The sequence below is a fragment of the Leptopilina heterotoma genome, unplaced genomic scaffold, assembly GCF_015476425.1.
Source record: "Leptopilina heterotoma isolate Lh14 unplaced genomic scaffold, ASM1547642v1 Lhet_224, whole genome shotgun sequence".
NCBI classification, from domain to species: domain Eukaryota; kingdom Metazoa; phylum Arthropoda; class Insecta; order Hymenoptera; family Figitidae; genus Leptopilina; species Leptopilina heterotoma.
Genome location: NW_025110942.1, coordinates 293,538 through 308,961, shown reverse-complemented (window position 1 = coordinate 308,961; position 15,424 = coordinate 293,538). Strand labels below are relative to the sequence as shown.

The following is a 15,424-nucleotide window of genomic DNA, read 5'->3' as shown; positions in this document are numbered from 1 at the left end:
CGGTATTTCGTGGTTTTGCAACAATTAGAATATTATACTTGACGCTTGTCAGATCAATAATTGAATATGCATATGTATCTGGTCTTCTTTTCATGTATATTCCACATAATCAGAATTGAACGTGTTCGAAATAATTTTTTTAAATTTGCTGCATTTTGATTATCATATGCATGATTAGAAGGATTTAGGGACTTTAATAAATATTCCTCTCTTTACATCTAGATTCAATTTCTCTGATATGTCTCTCTTGTACAGACTGATGAACGGAGCTATCTATTGCCCTTCACTACTATGGTTAATTTATCTCTTCCTAGAATGCTTACTGTACGTTATACATTATTTTCGGTGGTATTTCATAGTAGAAACTATGGTTCGTTGATCGTCATGTTAAGCGAATGACGCGTAACATATTATAGCATCCAGCCCCTCAATTAATAAAATTATTTATTTGGAAAATAACAGGACATGCAATCTCGAGGTCAAGAATCTTGCGGCAAATCTCAGAAATCTATTTTGAACACATATTCTAATCATATTGAAAACGTAATTATTCTTGAATTACAAAATAGGGAATCGGAATATTTCCTTATTTTTAAGAACAAGGGATAAGAATATTTACTCGCTCAAAATAATTAATTTGTATTTTTCCCCCTTTGAAAATATATGGTTTTTCGGGTTGTAATTTCAGGTTAATTAATCGCTTCGGAATCCTTGCTCTCTCATGTCAGGCGGGAAATTTATTTCCCAGGAAAGGGGATTTAGGTGCTTCTTCCGGCATTTGGTCCATTGAAAGGAATGGTTCCAGTGTACATATATATATATAGTCTGTGTGCTGACCAATGTCTTTAAAAGTATTAGTTTCATTGGTGTGTAACGAGGGGTAGATCAAGAGGATGTTTGGAAGACGTATACGCTCAGGGAGAGAGTGAGAGAGGATTCTTTGGTATATCGAGGGGAGGGTTCCGACTGTCGATGAGGGTGGACAATGTCGAGTTCGCGTAATGGACCGATTACCCCACCCAACTGATCTCGTATTGACGAGACTTTGATTAGGGTCGAGTGGCCAGATCCGACGGGTAAGTGCTGCCTGCTTGCGCACCCTGATAAGCACACTGAAGACCATCATCGTTACAACATACTATATACGTTAAAGGGAAAGTTTCATTAATGTCCGATATGCTTTCGGATTAATATCAACTCCTCTCTCTCTCTCTCGACACCTGTCCATTAGGGTTTCAATTTATGACTATGGATTATGCGTGCGTTCCCCCATTACGCGGAGGAATTTTACTTAAGATCCAAATACTTACACTTGGTATGTTGTCATTGTTGCAGACTCCTTCCTGAAGCAATCGATCGCGAATCTCCCAGGCGAAGATTGAAGGACACTCGCGTTTGTAGTCGGCAATTTTATTGACGACCGGCGTTGTCGCGACTCTCGGCTTACTGCCGCCAATTGCTCGCGGCTTTATCGAACCGGTCTCGTAATATCTGCAAGAAAAGTGCATCAGTCACTTGGCTGAAGGATTTGTAAAATTGTAAATGTAAAATCATGATTGCCAGCAGAAATTTACTTTTTTGTACCTTGTAAAGTGTAAAGTTTTTACTAAACTCAGATTATGAAAAGTATAGTATTTTTTAGAAATCATACAAACCTTCCTAGTATTTTCGAGACACAACCATTGCTGACTTGTAGAATACGGGAAATATCGCAGGGTCTAGCGCCGCTGTGTGCCAATTCGACAATTTTCTGCCTCGTCGAGTCGGGCAGTGGTCGTCCATTGACATAAACACCTCCAAGTTGGTTGACACCACTGTGTCCTGCAGCCGAGCATCCAAATATGTTTTGCCCAACCATAGAACCCCCTCCAAGACCCACTCCACCCCCGTGCATCAAGTCCTCCTCTGCAAAGCATAAACCACTCAATATATATATATCTATCTATATATTCCGAATATCACTTGAGTCGAGTCCATCGGCAAACAGATCGCACCAAAGTCAAATATTCTTAGTCCTAATTACGATCCAATTTAACATTGAATTTCAACCCCTCCCTCATGTTTAAACAGACACCTGACAACGCCACGAAATTCGATCATGATTATTCACACAAAAATTTACATTTTATCGAAATTCGAACAAGAGTTTCATGTTACCTTACATCTGATTTCTATTTTCTTCACATTCGATCTTAATTTTAAATAATCATGCAGATGGTAAGGATAAAATAAAATTGCTTACGGAAAAATGTCTGGGAATTGACTGTCCGACGGTATTCGAAAATGGTGTATTGAGTCACATAACCTACAAATTTTTTGTACCTTTCTTCAATAGAGATTACCTTTCTTCATTGTTAAAATATCTTTACTTTTAAAAATAATATAGTAGAAATTTGCTTAGGCTTCGCACTCATCTACTAAAAGCTACTATTTACTACTTGTTTTTACGTTATGCTACTATATGGGTACTTTTTTAGATTTCAACCACTAAAACCAACTATTTCTGTTTTTCTTGAGAATTTACTTTAAATTCATCGCTAATACTAGAAATCAAAAAACTTCTAAAAAATTATAGTCTCAAATTCTTTGAAATGATTCAATTATTTTCAAAAAATATTCGAAATTCTATTTTCAATATCTAGTATATTTTCATAAAATTTCGCAAAAGAATTTAAAAATTTAAAAAAAAATTCATAAAATTCATCAAAAATCAATTATTTTCATAAATAATAAAATTTCCACAGGAATTCAATTATTTTTAAAGAGCATCTTTAAAAAAATCAATTATTTAACAAAATTTTTAATATTTTTATACAATTCTTTACAATAATTCAAATACTTTCACAATAATAACATTTTTCATGAAAATTCAGTTTTTGAAAAAATTTTTTAATAAAATTCTATAAGCAAGAATTCAATTATTTTCATAAATAACAAAAAGTCATTGAATATTCTTCAATATTCAATTATTTTTAAAATTTTTAAACAAATTCTCTTCAAAATTTCAATTATTTTCATAAATAATAAAATTCTTCTGAGAAATTCAATTATTTTTGAAAATTTTAATAAAATTCTTAGCAACTAATTCAATTATTTTAATAAATAATAAAATTCATGTGAGGATTTCAATTATTTTTAAAAAAATTTTACAGGAATTGCTCATAGAATGAGCGAAAAAATCAATTATTTAAAAAAATTATTTTTTAAAATTCTTTAGAAGAATTCAATATTAATTACAAAAATATAACAATTTTTTGCAGGAATTCAATTATTTTGAAAAGTATAGTAAATTTCTTAGTGAAAATTTAATTTTTTTAAAAACATTTTTGATAAAATTCTAAGCAAGAATTCAATTATTTTCATAAATAATAAAACTCATCGAAGAATTTCAATAATTTTTAATACTATTTTTAATTAATTAATAGAAAAATTCAATTATTTTCACAAATTAAGTTTCCCACAAGAATTCAATTATTCAAAATAAAATTTTCATAATATTTATTATATTTCGAAAAAGTTAATAATTTAAAAGAATGTTTATAAAATACTTATGAAGAATTGAATTATTTTCAAAAATAACAAAATTTTTCACAGAAATTCAATTCTTTTTAAATATTTTAATAAAATTTTTCTCAATAATTCAATTATTTTCATAAATAATAAAATTCATCTCAGGCATTCAATTATTTTTGAAAATTTTAATCAAATTCTTAGCAATTATTCAATTATTTTCATGAATTATAAAATTCATCGCGGGATTTCAATTATTTTCATGAATAATAAAATTCATCGCGGGATTTCAATTATTTTTATTACAATTTTACAGGAATTGCTCAAAAAATGTAATTATTCTTAAAAATTTAATTTCAATTCCTCGAAAAAATCAATTATTTAAAAAATCGTTTTTTTAAATTCTTTAGGAGAATTCAATTATTTACAAAAATATCACAATTTTTCACAGGAATTCAATTATTTTCAAATATTTGAATAAAATTGTTCGTAAGAAATCAATTATTTTAAATACAACTTTAATTAAATTTTTTTGAAAGAATTCAATCATTAAAGATAAATAACAAAATTATACCCCGAAAATTCAATTATTTTGGGGCATTTTAATGAAATTTTTTGCAAAATTCAATTATTTTCCTAAATAACAATATTCATCACAAGAATTCAATTATTTTTAAAAGTAATAATTTTCGTCTTGGAAATTCAATTATTTTCAAAAATAAAATCGTTCAGAAGAATTCAATTATTTTCATAAATAATAAAATGCTTTTTAGGAATTCAATTATTTTCAAAAAAAAATTTAATAAAATACCACCCAGACATTCAATTATTGTCAATAATTTGAATAGAATTTTTTGCAAAATTTAATTTTCTTTAAAAACTTTTCGCAATTCAATGATTTTCAATATCCTACTATTTTCATAAAATTTCTAAACAGATTTCGATCATTTAAAAAAAAATTTTGTATCAATCTTCGTTAGAATTCATTTCTTTTTATAAATAATAAAAATTTCTTAGGATTTCAATTATTTAAATTTGAATTTGCATAAAATTAGTCGAAAGAAATGAATTATTTAACATTTTTTATAAAATTCTTCGCAAGAATTATATTATTTTTATAAATATTTAAATTCTTTCATGAATAATAAAATTTGTTGCAGGAATTCAATTTAAAGCAGTAGAATAAGAGAGAAGTAAATATTTTTGATGAAAATTTGGAAAAAGTCAGGAAAATAAAAAATATTGATTGGAATTTTCGTCAGTTTTCTGAAGTGTCTAAAACGGGGTTTTTGGTCGTCAAGTTTTTATTTTTCGATAGCTACTTTTTTACTACTTTTTTTTAAGTGTGAAAGCTACTTTTTTACTAATTTTTTTAGTTTAAAGGCTACTTTTTTTTTTTTTTTTTTTTTTTTTTTTTTTTTTTTTTTTTTTGAAAATTAATTATCGAGTGCGAAGTCAGCTTAGAGTAAAAATCTGCAACTACCGACCAAACTTCAGTTGAGAATTTAAACAATAAATTCATAAATTTCTATGAAAAAATTAGTCTATACTATTTAATACACGACGAGCACATAGAATATACAACTGCGGATGAAAGGGAGGATTTTAGCAACATTGTAACATTTAGAGTCGAAGAAGAAGAAGAGGAAGAAGAAGGGAAACTACGCGCTAAATGCATCTAAATTAACAAATTTAATTAATCCTCAACATTTGCGCGTGAACCGACACAAGAAATAGTTAGAATGCTATTTAATTTGTCCTCTCACTCTCTCTCTCTCTCATAGTGATGCTTTCTCTCGCGCCTCGTCGACACACCTGCAGAGCAAAACACATTTCGTATGCAACTAAGCAACTGCCAGCGTCTATATCTTTTGGGAGCTTGTTGTACACGAATTATTGTAGTGAGTCTCTTCTATGCACTCACACGTTTCATAACAATCCAAGCAGAAGTTTCGTTTCATTCTTTCATCGCGTTCTGTTTAATTATCTCTTCTTATTCTATGTTTATATATACGTAATATGGAAACATTTTGCAAAAACGTTTTTCATCGTCTTTAGAGTTCATTATTTATGAATTTTCACTCATGTGATATGCGCCCTGAAGAAAGGAATCTAAGTTGAAGAAAAAAATTCTAGGTTATGTTTGTGATCCTTTTGCGAAAATTAACCTTTGAACTGCTAGAGAACACTTTATGGTCTGTACTTTCTTCCCTAGTGATTTAAAATTATTTTTTAAACTCCTAATTATCAAATTTAACTAAATTGTTTTTTATTACTTAAATAATCTTTAACGTCCGAGATAGTTTATAAATTAAGGCAAATTAAACGAAAACATTCGGACAATGAATAAAATATTTATTGACTCCAAAGTTTTGAAATCTAATTTTTTTATTATTAAAAATTATAAAAATTACAATTCTTCAAAATTCTTTACAAGATGAGACAATCAAAACTATATTGAAATTGGATTCAAGTGCATGAAAAATCGACAAGTGTTTTTAAAAACTATCATGAACATAACCTACAATTTTTAAGAAGAGTGAAGAAAGAGACTATACGCTCTTTCTTCAGTGCGCGTCACATATCACAACTGCAATTTAAATATGAAATCAAAACGATATAAAAAAAAATTTACATAAAATATTGGAATAATGATAATTTTCAACATTTATTCTCGTCAATATTTTCAATTTCTCGTTTGACGAATTGACGAATTGACGCGTGCATTATTTTTATATAATGCGCGACAGTGATATAGCGTTCAAGGCGATTTGTCTTCTGGCCGATTCCTAATAGGTTCGAACGTCGGTTCGTGAATGTGATTTTCACATTGATCAAAGAGACTCTCTCATCTTCCGAAAGAATTTTTTTTTTTATTCTTTCTCTCACTGGTGATGTCCGACAATGAATATTCATATCGCGTTCGCATTAACGACCGGATAAGTCAAGCCTGTGACTTTGTAATCTGTCGTTTAATTTATGCATGCTATATATATAGAAAGAGAGAGAGAGAGAGAGAGAGAGAGAGAGAGAGAGAGAGAGAGAAATGTTTCTTAAAAAGATGTAGATTTTCTTGCAAAAGCTTAAAATGTATTATGTGAGAACTGTTTTATACGCGACTTCCGATATGCTTTAGAAAATATAAATAAAATTTAGAAATAGAATTGTTGATAATATTAAAAATGCATGTTGACCTATGGTTGCAAAATTTTATTTTTTTATTTATTTAAATAAAAAAAAAAATAAATAAAAATAAAAAAAAAACTTAAAATCGTTTTGCGGACCCAAAAAATCTAGTATCAAATTTTTTAAAATAAATTTAAGGGGGGCTTCGACTACATTTTTAAATAATATATATATCAAGAAAATGATTTTAATTTTTTATTAAAATTATTTATATAGTAATTTTTTTTTAGAGAAAATCAATGGTCTGAATAAATATTCTGACCCTGTTTGGATTTTTATTTTTCTTAAAAAATAACAGTTTTTAAAAATACGTCCGTAGAAAATGTTTTTTTTACAATTTTTGAAGAATTTAAAAAAAACATTGTTTTTAGGTTGAAAATTTAATTTGAAATTTGAAATCTTAGAAGCAAAATAATTTCTATTACTTTCAGAAATTTAATTATATTTGCCCCTATTTTTATATCTGATTGTGTTTTATTGATGGCACGCATTTTGTATAGAGAGTTATGTGTTTTCATTGACAGGTTTGATTTCATCGGATCAAATAGTACACAGCAAGCGATTAATCGGTTCTCAAATAATTGCCAAAACAAAAATATATGCTAGCTGGTGTGTTAAATTTTATAAATTTGCAAATTTATACTTTTGAGATTATGTTCGAAAAAATAATATAAAAAAAAATCAATTAAACTTTTTCAAAAAAATTAATTTCAAAATTCAATTATTTCTAAAAATTCATTCATTCATTTGTTTGCAATTCAATTTTACCGAAAATTTCAATTATTCGGAAATTCTCTAATTAAATATATAATAGAAAATAAAAACTTGAAATAATTTAAAAAAAAAAATTCAATTAAACTTTTTCATAGGAATTAATTCATACAGAATTGTTTGTTAAAAATATGAAAAATTATGAATTTCAATGATTTTTACTTGAAACTTTTTTTAAAATTCAATTATATCTAAAAATCTACGATATAATACTTTTAATATTCAATTACACTGTAAAATTTCAATTGTTTATTTTTAAATCAATTTTTATTAGTAAATTCTACGAGAATTCAATTATTTGACATTCAAATACAAAAATAAATAATTTATTAATTTAATGTTTCTTAAAATTTAATTCTCATAAAAAAATGTATTAACAACATTTTTAAATAATTCAATTCTTTAGACGAATTTTAGAGAAATTTTTAAGAATAATTACATTTTTCGAGGAATTAGATTAAAATTGAATTCAAAATAATTGAAATTGTGTTGTGAGTTTTATTATTTTGGAAAATAATTGAATTCCTAAAAGAATTTTATTATTAGTAAAAATAATTGAATTCTTACAAAAGAATTTTATTATTTATACGAAAATAATTGAATCCCTGTAAAAATGTTATTATTTATGAAAATAATTGAATTATTGCGAAGAAATTCATAAAAAATTTCTAAATAATTGAGTTCCTGTAAAAATATTTTCCTAAAATTTGAAAATAATTAAAGTCATATTTGAAGAATTTTATCAAAAATTTTTTTTTAAATAATTGAATTCTTTTGGGAAAATTTAATTAAAATTCTAGATATTGAAATTGAATTCTTGCAAAAAATATTATTTATAAAAAGAATCAAATTCTTAATTCTTCAAAAGAATTTTATTAAATTTTTTTTTTAAAGATTTGATTCCTTTCGTGATTTTATTAAAATTGTTTTGAAAATAATTGATTTTTTGCGATGAATTTTACTGTTTATAAAAATAATTGAATTCTTCCAAAGAATATGTTTTATTAAACATTTTGAAAATAAATTCTTATCAAGAGTTTTATTAAAAAATTTTTTTTAAATTATTTAATTCTTGCTAAAAATAATAGTTAGTAAGTAAATTTCATAAATTTATTCGAATCTGAAATTATTCAAAAAATTGATTTTTGTCAAGAATTTAATAATATTTATATAAATAACAAAATTCTTTATATTAGAATTCAATTTTTTTCATAAAGAACAGAATTTTTAAAATGATTGAATTATTTTCAAAAACAATTAAAACTTCTTTGTAGAACTTCAATTATTTTCTAAACATTTTATAATTTTCTTCGCAAATATTCAATTATTATACTTGAAAAATGTAATACAATTCTTGGCAAGAATTCAATTATCATTGTAAATAAAAAAATTCTTCGCAGAAATTCAATTATTTTCAAAAATTTCATAAAATTCGTCGCAGAAATTCAATTATTTTTAAAAATAACAAAATTTTTAGCAGGAATTCAATTGTTTTCAAAAATTTCATAAAATTCTTCGCAGAAATTCAATTATTTTCTAAACATTTAAATAAAGTTCGTGGAAAGAATTCAATTATCTATTCATAAGTAACAAAATTCTTTTTAATAATTTAATTATTTTACATAAAGAACAAAAATCATATAGTAGGAATTAAATTATTTAAAAAATTTTCATAAAATTCTTCACTATATTAAAATTATTATTGCGTGAATTATTAGCAATAATTAAATTTTGAAAAGGTTGCAAATTAAAATTTTTGGAAAATTTGAATATTTCATACTTTCAACTAACAACCCGTGTGGAAAAGTGAGGTGGGCCCACGGTGGGTCCCAGGTGGGCTTCCCAGGTTCTAGGTGGGTCCCAGCAGGGATGGCCCAGGTGGGCGATTCCTTGGCTTGTAACGGTGAATCCAGCCACAGCCCACCTAGGAAAAATCCAGCTGGGGCTCATAGATTTAGTTTTCATTCAAATTAATGAATAAATTGTTTATTAATAACAAATAAGTCGAATTATAAATAAATAACGTTATTATTTAACGATTTTTACTTTTTTTAATGAAATTGTGACCAAAAGCAAATTCATAAATAATGTTAGCATATATGTGGGAATTAATATATATCCTTTCATTTATAAATTAAAAATTTATAAAAAAATTAGAAATTTGTTAATTAAATTATTAAACGGTATATATAATCACTAAATGGCATACTTATACGAATACAATGCAGAAAAATCGGAATAAACGCAAACCTAAGAAACAAATAAAATTTAACGCACGCGGGGATTGAACCTACGACCTACGGACTACTAGACTAACGCCCTAACCACTATACTACGGAGACTAACTACTGAACACCGACGTTTTATTGTCAGTGACTTGTTGATCTGCTGAAATGATTTAATAAAGCACTTACTGACACGAATACACCGTAACAAATAAATAGTTTAATAATAATAATAACAATATTATTAATGTAATAATAAACGATAAATATTCTTAAAATAATATTTATATTATTATGAAAAAAATATATCAATACATTTTTATTAAAAATGTGTTTTTTATTGTTTACAATCATTATAAACATTAATTTGTTGGTCTAAAAAAAAAAATTTTTTTTAGTTGTTTGGACTTAGAAATTTTTACTAATTAATTATGTGGACATTACATAAAAAAAATATTGTGAATACATTTTTGTTAAAAACACGTTTTTTCTTAATCTAAGTCATTATAAACATTAATTTTTTGTTGAAAAAAAAATTTTTAGGTTTGGACTTAGAAATTTTTGCTTATATAATTATTGATGTGGGTCCTCAAAAACTGGGAAGCCCAGGTAGGGCCCAGCTCACGCCCACTTATAATATTATTTCGCCTGACCGGAACCCACCGTGAGTGGGTCAATAGACAAACTCTAAAATGCTTCCGTAAAATGTTAACATGTTTGTCAATTGTCAATTCATGTACGAAGATGACCATAATTACATCAAAGTTTTATTATTAAATATTAAAGAAAAACTAAACTATTTAATAATTTTCACTCTAAACGATTTTTGTTATTATATATAATAAATTTTACTAATGTTATATTGCAGTCGTTATTGTTTAAATAAATAATTGTTGTTAATTAGTAACTCCTGACACTAGCTTCCAGAAAGATGCAGTTTTTTTCTAATGTTGCGATTAACTAATTCGAACCACATGAAATAAAAATAATTTAAGGTTTTAACAATTCAAAAATTGTTTAAACAAATGATTGTTGTTATTTACTAATTTTTGACACAAAGCACCTAAAAAATGCAGTTTCTTTTTAATTTTACATTTAACTAATCTGAAAAGTATGAAATAACAGTATTTTATGATTTAAACAGTTCAGAAATTGTTTAAACAAATAATTGTTATTATTTATTAACTTTTGATACAAACAATCCAGAAACTTGCAGTTTCTTTCTAATTTTACAATTACTACTACTCTGATTAACTAATTGCAAAATAAGAAAAAAACTTCATTTTTCTAGATGCTATGTGTCAAGAGATAGTAAATAACAACAATTATTTGTTTAAACATTTGATAAATTGTTAAAATTAAAATCATAAAACATCCGAATGATTTACTATTTACATTAGTTAATTGCAAAATTAGGAAAAAACTGCAAGTTTTTAAGTTATGTGTATCAAAAGTTAATAAAGAACAACAATAATTTGTTTAAACAATTTCTGAATTGTTAAAACCATAAATTGTCTTTATTTTATGTCGTTCGTATTACTTAATTGCAAAATTAGGAAAAAAATTGCAAGTTTCTAAGTTATGTGTATCAAAAGTTAATAAATAACAACAATCATTTGTTTAAACAATTATTAAAATGTATTAAAAACCGTTATACCTTGATGAGTTAATTATTAAATAAATAAATAAATTCAGCTGGAACAACTTTAAAATTTCGGTAAAACTAAATGTCTGTTAGTGTAGTACAATAAAAGTTTATAATTATTGACAATAATAAATTGTTTAAAATAATAATGATTATTATTATTATGAATTAATTGTAGAATGATTTATTGTGAATAGTTATATTTAATTTTCAGACTTTTTCTATTATAATGTTAATATTTTTATGAAAATGGGAAGCCCAGGTGGGGCCCAGCTGGCTCCCAGTTTTTAACTGGGCTAACTTGGGCAGATTTCCACACGGGAATGCAGTAGATTTAATTTTTTTGTTTTAAAAAAGTTTTATTGAATTTTTTTTTTAAATTATTTGAATTTTTTATTTTTTTCAATGTATTTAAATTGAAGAATTTCCGAATAATTGAAATTTCACGTAAAATTGAAACTTTTCGTGAAATTTTATTAAAATTCTTTTGAAAATAATTGAATTCCCACGATGAATTTTACTGTTTATAAAAATAATTGCATTCTTCCAAAGAATATGCATGTTTTATTAAACATTTTGAAAATAACATAATTCTTATCAAGAATTTTATTCAAAAATTTTATTAAATAATTTAATTCTTGTCGAAAAGAATAGTTAATAATAAGGAAATTTTTTGAAGTTTGAATCTGAAATTATTGAAAAATTGATGTTTTTAGTTGAAAATATAAAATTTTGTAATTTGCAAAATAATAAACAGGACAGTAACATTTGCTGTGGTAATTAATAATTATCACATTTATTATTATTATAGGTAATCATAAGAATGTAAGGAAGAAAAATTATAATTTATTTTAAAAAAATGGTTTTATATTATTTAAATCTTTATAAATATTCTCGTTATTACTTAATATACACAGCCTTCGCAAAATTTTCAAAAAATCAAGTTTTTACAATTTTTTTTTTCAAATTCTTCAATTACTTATTCAAATATCGCAGATTCCTTTAATTTTCTTCAGAAAAATTTTTATTTGATTTTTTTTTAAGAAAAATCTTTCAATTTGGCAGCACTGCTTTTCATTCTTCTAAATGCTTCTAAATAAAAGCCCTATCTTATTCTTTAAAATTCAATATTCATTTTTCTAAAAAAAGAAAATCTACTGTGAAGAATATTTTCTATTTGCTGTATATAGGATAATTTGAAAGGTTTTTTTTTGTAAAAAGAGAGAGAAAGAAAGAAGGAGGAAAATGGCGAAAATGTAGGAAAAGTGGAAATGGAAAGAAAGGCAGGCACCGTTGAAGTGGACAATCTTTTGCGTCGGGGTTGGGAAACTCTTGTTAAAAACCCTGGATAAGGTATATATGTGTGTTTATATATATATATATATATATATATATATGGGAGAGCAAGATGAGCGCAATGTATCCTCGTGTGTACACGTACACGCTGCCACTACACTCTTTATTTATAATTTCGCGTTAATCTACGCGACGACCGGCAAAAGCGAGTCGTGCCGCAAAGTGAGGCAAAAAGGTTCCACTTGGCTGAGCGTGAAACGGGACACAGATTAAATCCCATCGTAGCGGCGCACGACGTCGCGGGCGGCGGCGCTTTCTCCGTCCTTGTTCACCATCCCTGCTCTCTTTCTCTCTCTTTTTAGCTCTTCCATCCCTTGTGAAACCACCTCCTCTCATGCTGTACAACCTCCTCACTATCCCCCCTCCCCTCTTTCCTCTCTTTTTCTTCTCTATCCCCCCCTCCTTCCCACCAAACAAGTTCTGAACCACGTAGCTTGAAGCTCTCGTAGACTATACATTCGTCGCTTGCACACTCAAAATGTGAAATAAGGACAGAGAGAGGAAAAAAAGGGTATACTCTATTTTTTATCTTCTTCTTTTACTCTCGCACATTCGCACACAATATTTGAAAACTCAAACGACGTTGTTCAATTTTCACACGCTTTTAAAGTGCAACATTTAGAGTATAATTATAGATATGTTTTTTTTAAAAATATTTATTCTATTCTTGTACTTGTCGATTAAAGCTTTCTTTTTACATACCTGTAATTATAGATTTGAAACTATCATTGCGGTTTTAGAAAAAGAAAGAGATGTATAACCGCATCGTTCTCTGATGCGTATATATGAATATATATATTGTAAACTCACCATTAATTCTCGGAAATGACAAAGTTCGTGAATGTTCGTCACCATTCGTAAATCTTCGGTCTCATAAAATCTCTAAACATGGTTGCCACAAATATTTAATTTTATTTTTCCTCTGATTTCCAGACTAAAAATTTTCACTTTTTTCCCTGACACTAAAAAATATTCTGATTCACTCTAAAAATTATTAGATACTCAAAAAAACATTATTATTATTATTATATTTATTTACAGATTTCTTCAAAAGTAAAATTATTCATAAACATCAATAATTTATTTTTTAAATAAATATTTAATAATTATTATTTTTCCATAGAAATTATAATTCTTCAATACATTCAAATTCAAACCTTTTTGAAATTTTTTTTTTTTTTTTTTAAATTTAACAAATTTATAAGAATATTATAACAAAACATGAAGAAGGCGATCACTCCGAGTCTTCGACTACTCGAAGTGATCGCCTTCTTTATGGTTTGTTATAATTTTTAAATAACCATGAAATTTTTCAAAAAAATTTAATTATTTACAAAAATCCTTCGCAAGAATTCAATTATTTTTAAAAGTAGTAAATTTTCTCAAAAAAAATTCAATTATTTGAAAAAATTGTAATAAAATTGTAATAAAATTCGTAAATTGCAATCATTCAAATATTTTCATAAATAATAAATCGATTATTCGGTAATTCATTTTTTAATCTAGAAAATTTCTACCAGAATTCAATTATTTAAATAAAAAAATAAATAATTGATTGAATAATTGAATTCTCATAAAGAACTTTTTATTAACAAATTTTTAAATAATTCCATTATTTTGACAAATTTTAATGAAATTCTTAAGAAAATAATGACATTTTTCGAGGAATTTGATTAAAATATTGTATCAAAAATTAATTAAAATCCTGCGATGAGTTTTATTATTTATGAAAATAATTAAAAAATTTTTCAAAAATGTTTTTAAATTTTTCTGTAATAATTGAATTCATGCGACGAATTTTATAAAAATCTTTTTAAATTGATATTTTATAATTGATATTTTTTGAAAAATTTTTATGAAATTTTGTATATTAAATAATTGAACTCATGTGAAAATTTTATTATTTATGAAAATAATTGAATTATTTCATAAATTATTATAAATAAATAAATAAATATATATATATATATATATATAATTATAAAATTTCATAGAAATTTATTAAAAATTTCATAAATTATTGAATTCCCGTGAAATTTTAACAAAAATTTCATTCAAGTTTTTAAAAATAATTGAATTTTGAAGAAGAATTTTATTAATTTATAACAATAATTGAAATTTTAACAGGAATTTAAAAAAAAAAATTTTAAATAATTGAATGTTGAAGAATTTTATTATTTATAAAGATAATTGAAATTTTGACAAGAATTATTTAAAAAATTTTTGTAGATAATTGAATTTCTGCGAAGAATTTTATTACTTTTGAAATAATTTAATTCTTTCAACGAATTTTATTTAAGTTTATAAAAATAATTGAATTTCAGTGAAGAATTTTATACTATTTATAAAAATAATTAAATTCTTGAAAAGAACTTTGTTAAATTTTTTTTAAATAATTGCATTTTTGCGACGAATTTCATAAAATTTTTTTTAAATAATTGATATTTTTCAAGAAATTTTTTTGAAATTTTTTATATTAAATAAACGAATTCTTGTGAAAATTTTATTATTTATGAAAATAATTGAATTATTTCCGACGAAAAATATATTATTTTGTAAATTATTGAATTCCTGTGAAATTTTGCCAAAAATTTTATTAAAATTTTTAAAAATAATTTAATTTCGACGAAGAATTTTACTATTTATAAAAATAATGAAATTTTTGAAAAGAACTTTGTTAAACTTTTTTTTGAATAATTGAATTCTTGCGACGAATTTCATAATATTCTTT

At 25.2% G+C, this 15,424-nt stretch overlaps 1 protein-coding gene across 3 annotated transcripts in view; it reads right to left on the bottom strand.

Moving 5' to 3' along the window:
• The window catches only part of LOC122502260 (paired box protein Pax-6), a 78,290-nt gene that overhangs the window by 40,657 nt on the left and 22,209 nt on the right, over positions 1–15,424 (bottom strand). For all 3 annotated transcript variants that reach the window (XM_043612209.1, XM_043612211.1, XM_043612210.1), the window contains exons 3-4: positions 1,656–1,905; positions 1,311–1,491 (exon numbers count right to left, since the gene is read on the bottom strand). In XM_043612209.1, the coding sequence (XP_043468144.1) occupies positions 1,311–1,491; positions 1,656–1,905 (431 nt within the window). The remainder of the gene's footprint in view (positions 1–1,310; positions 1,492–1,655; positions 1,906–15,424) is intronic.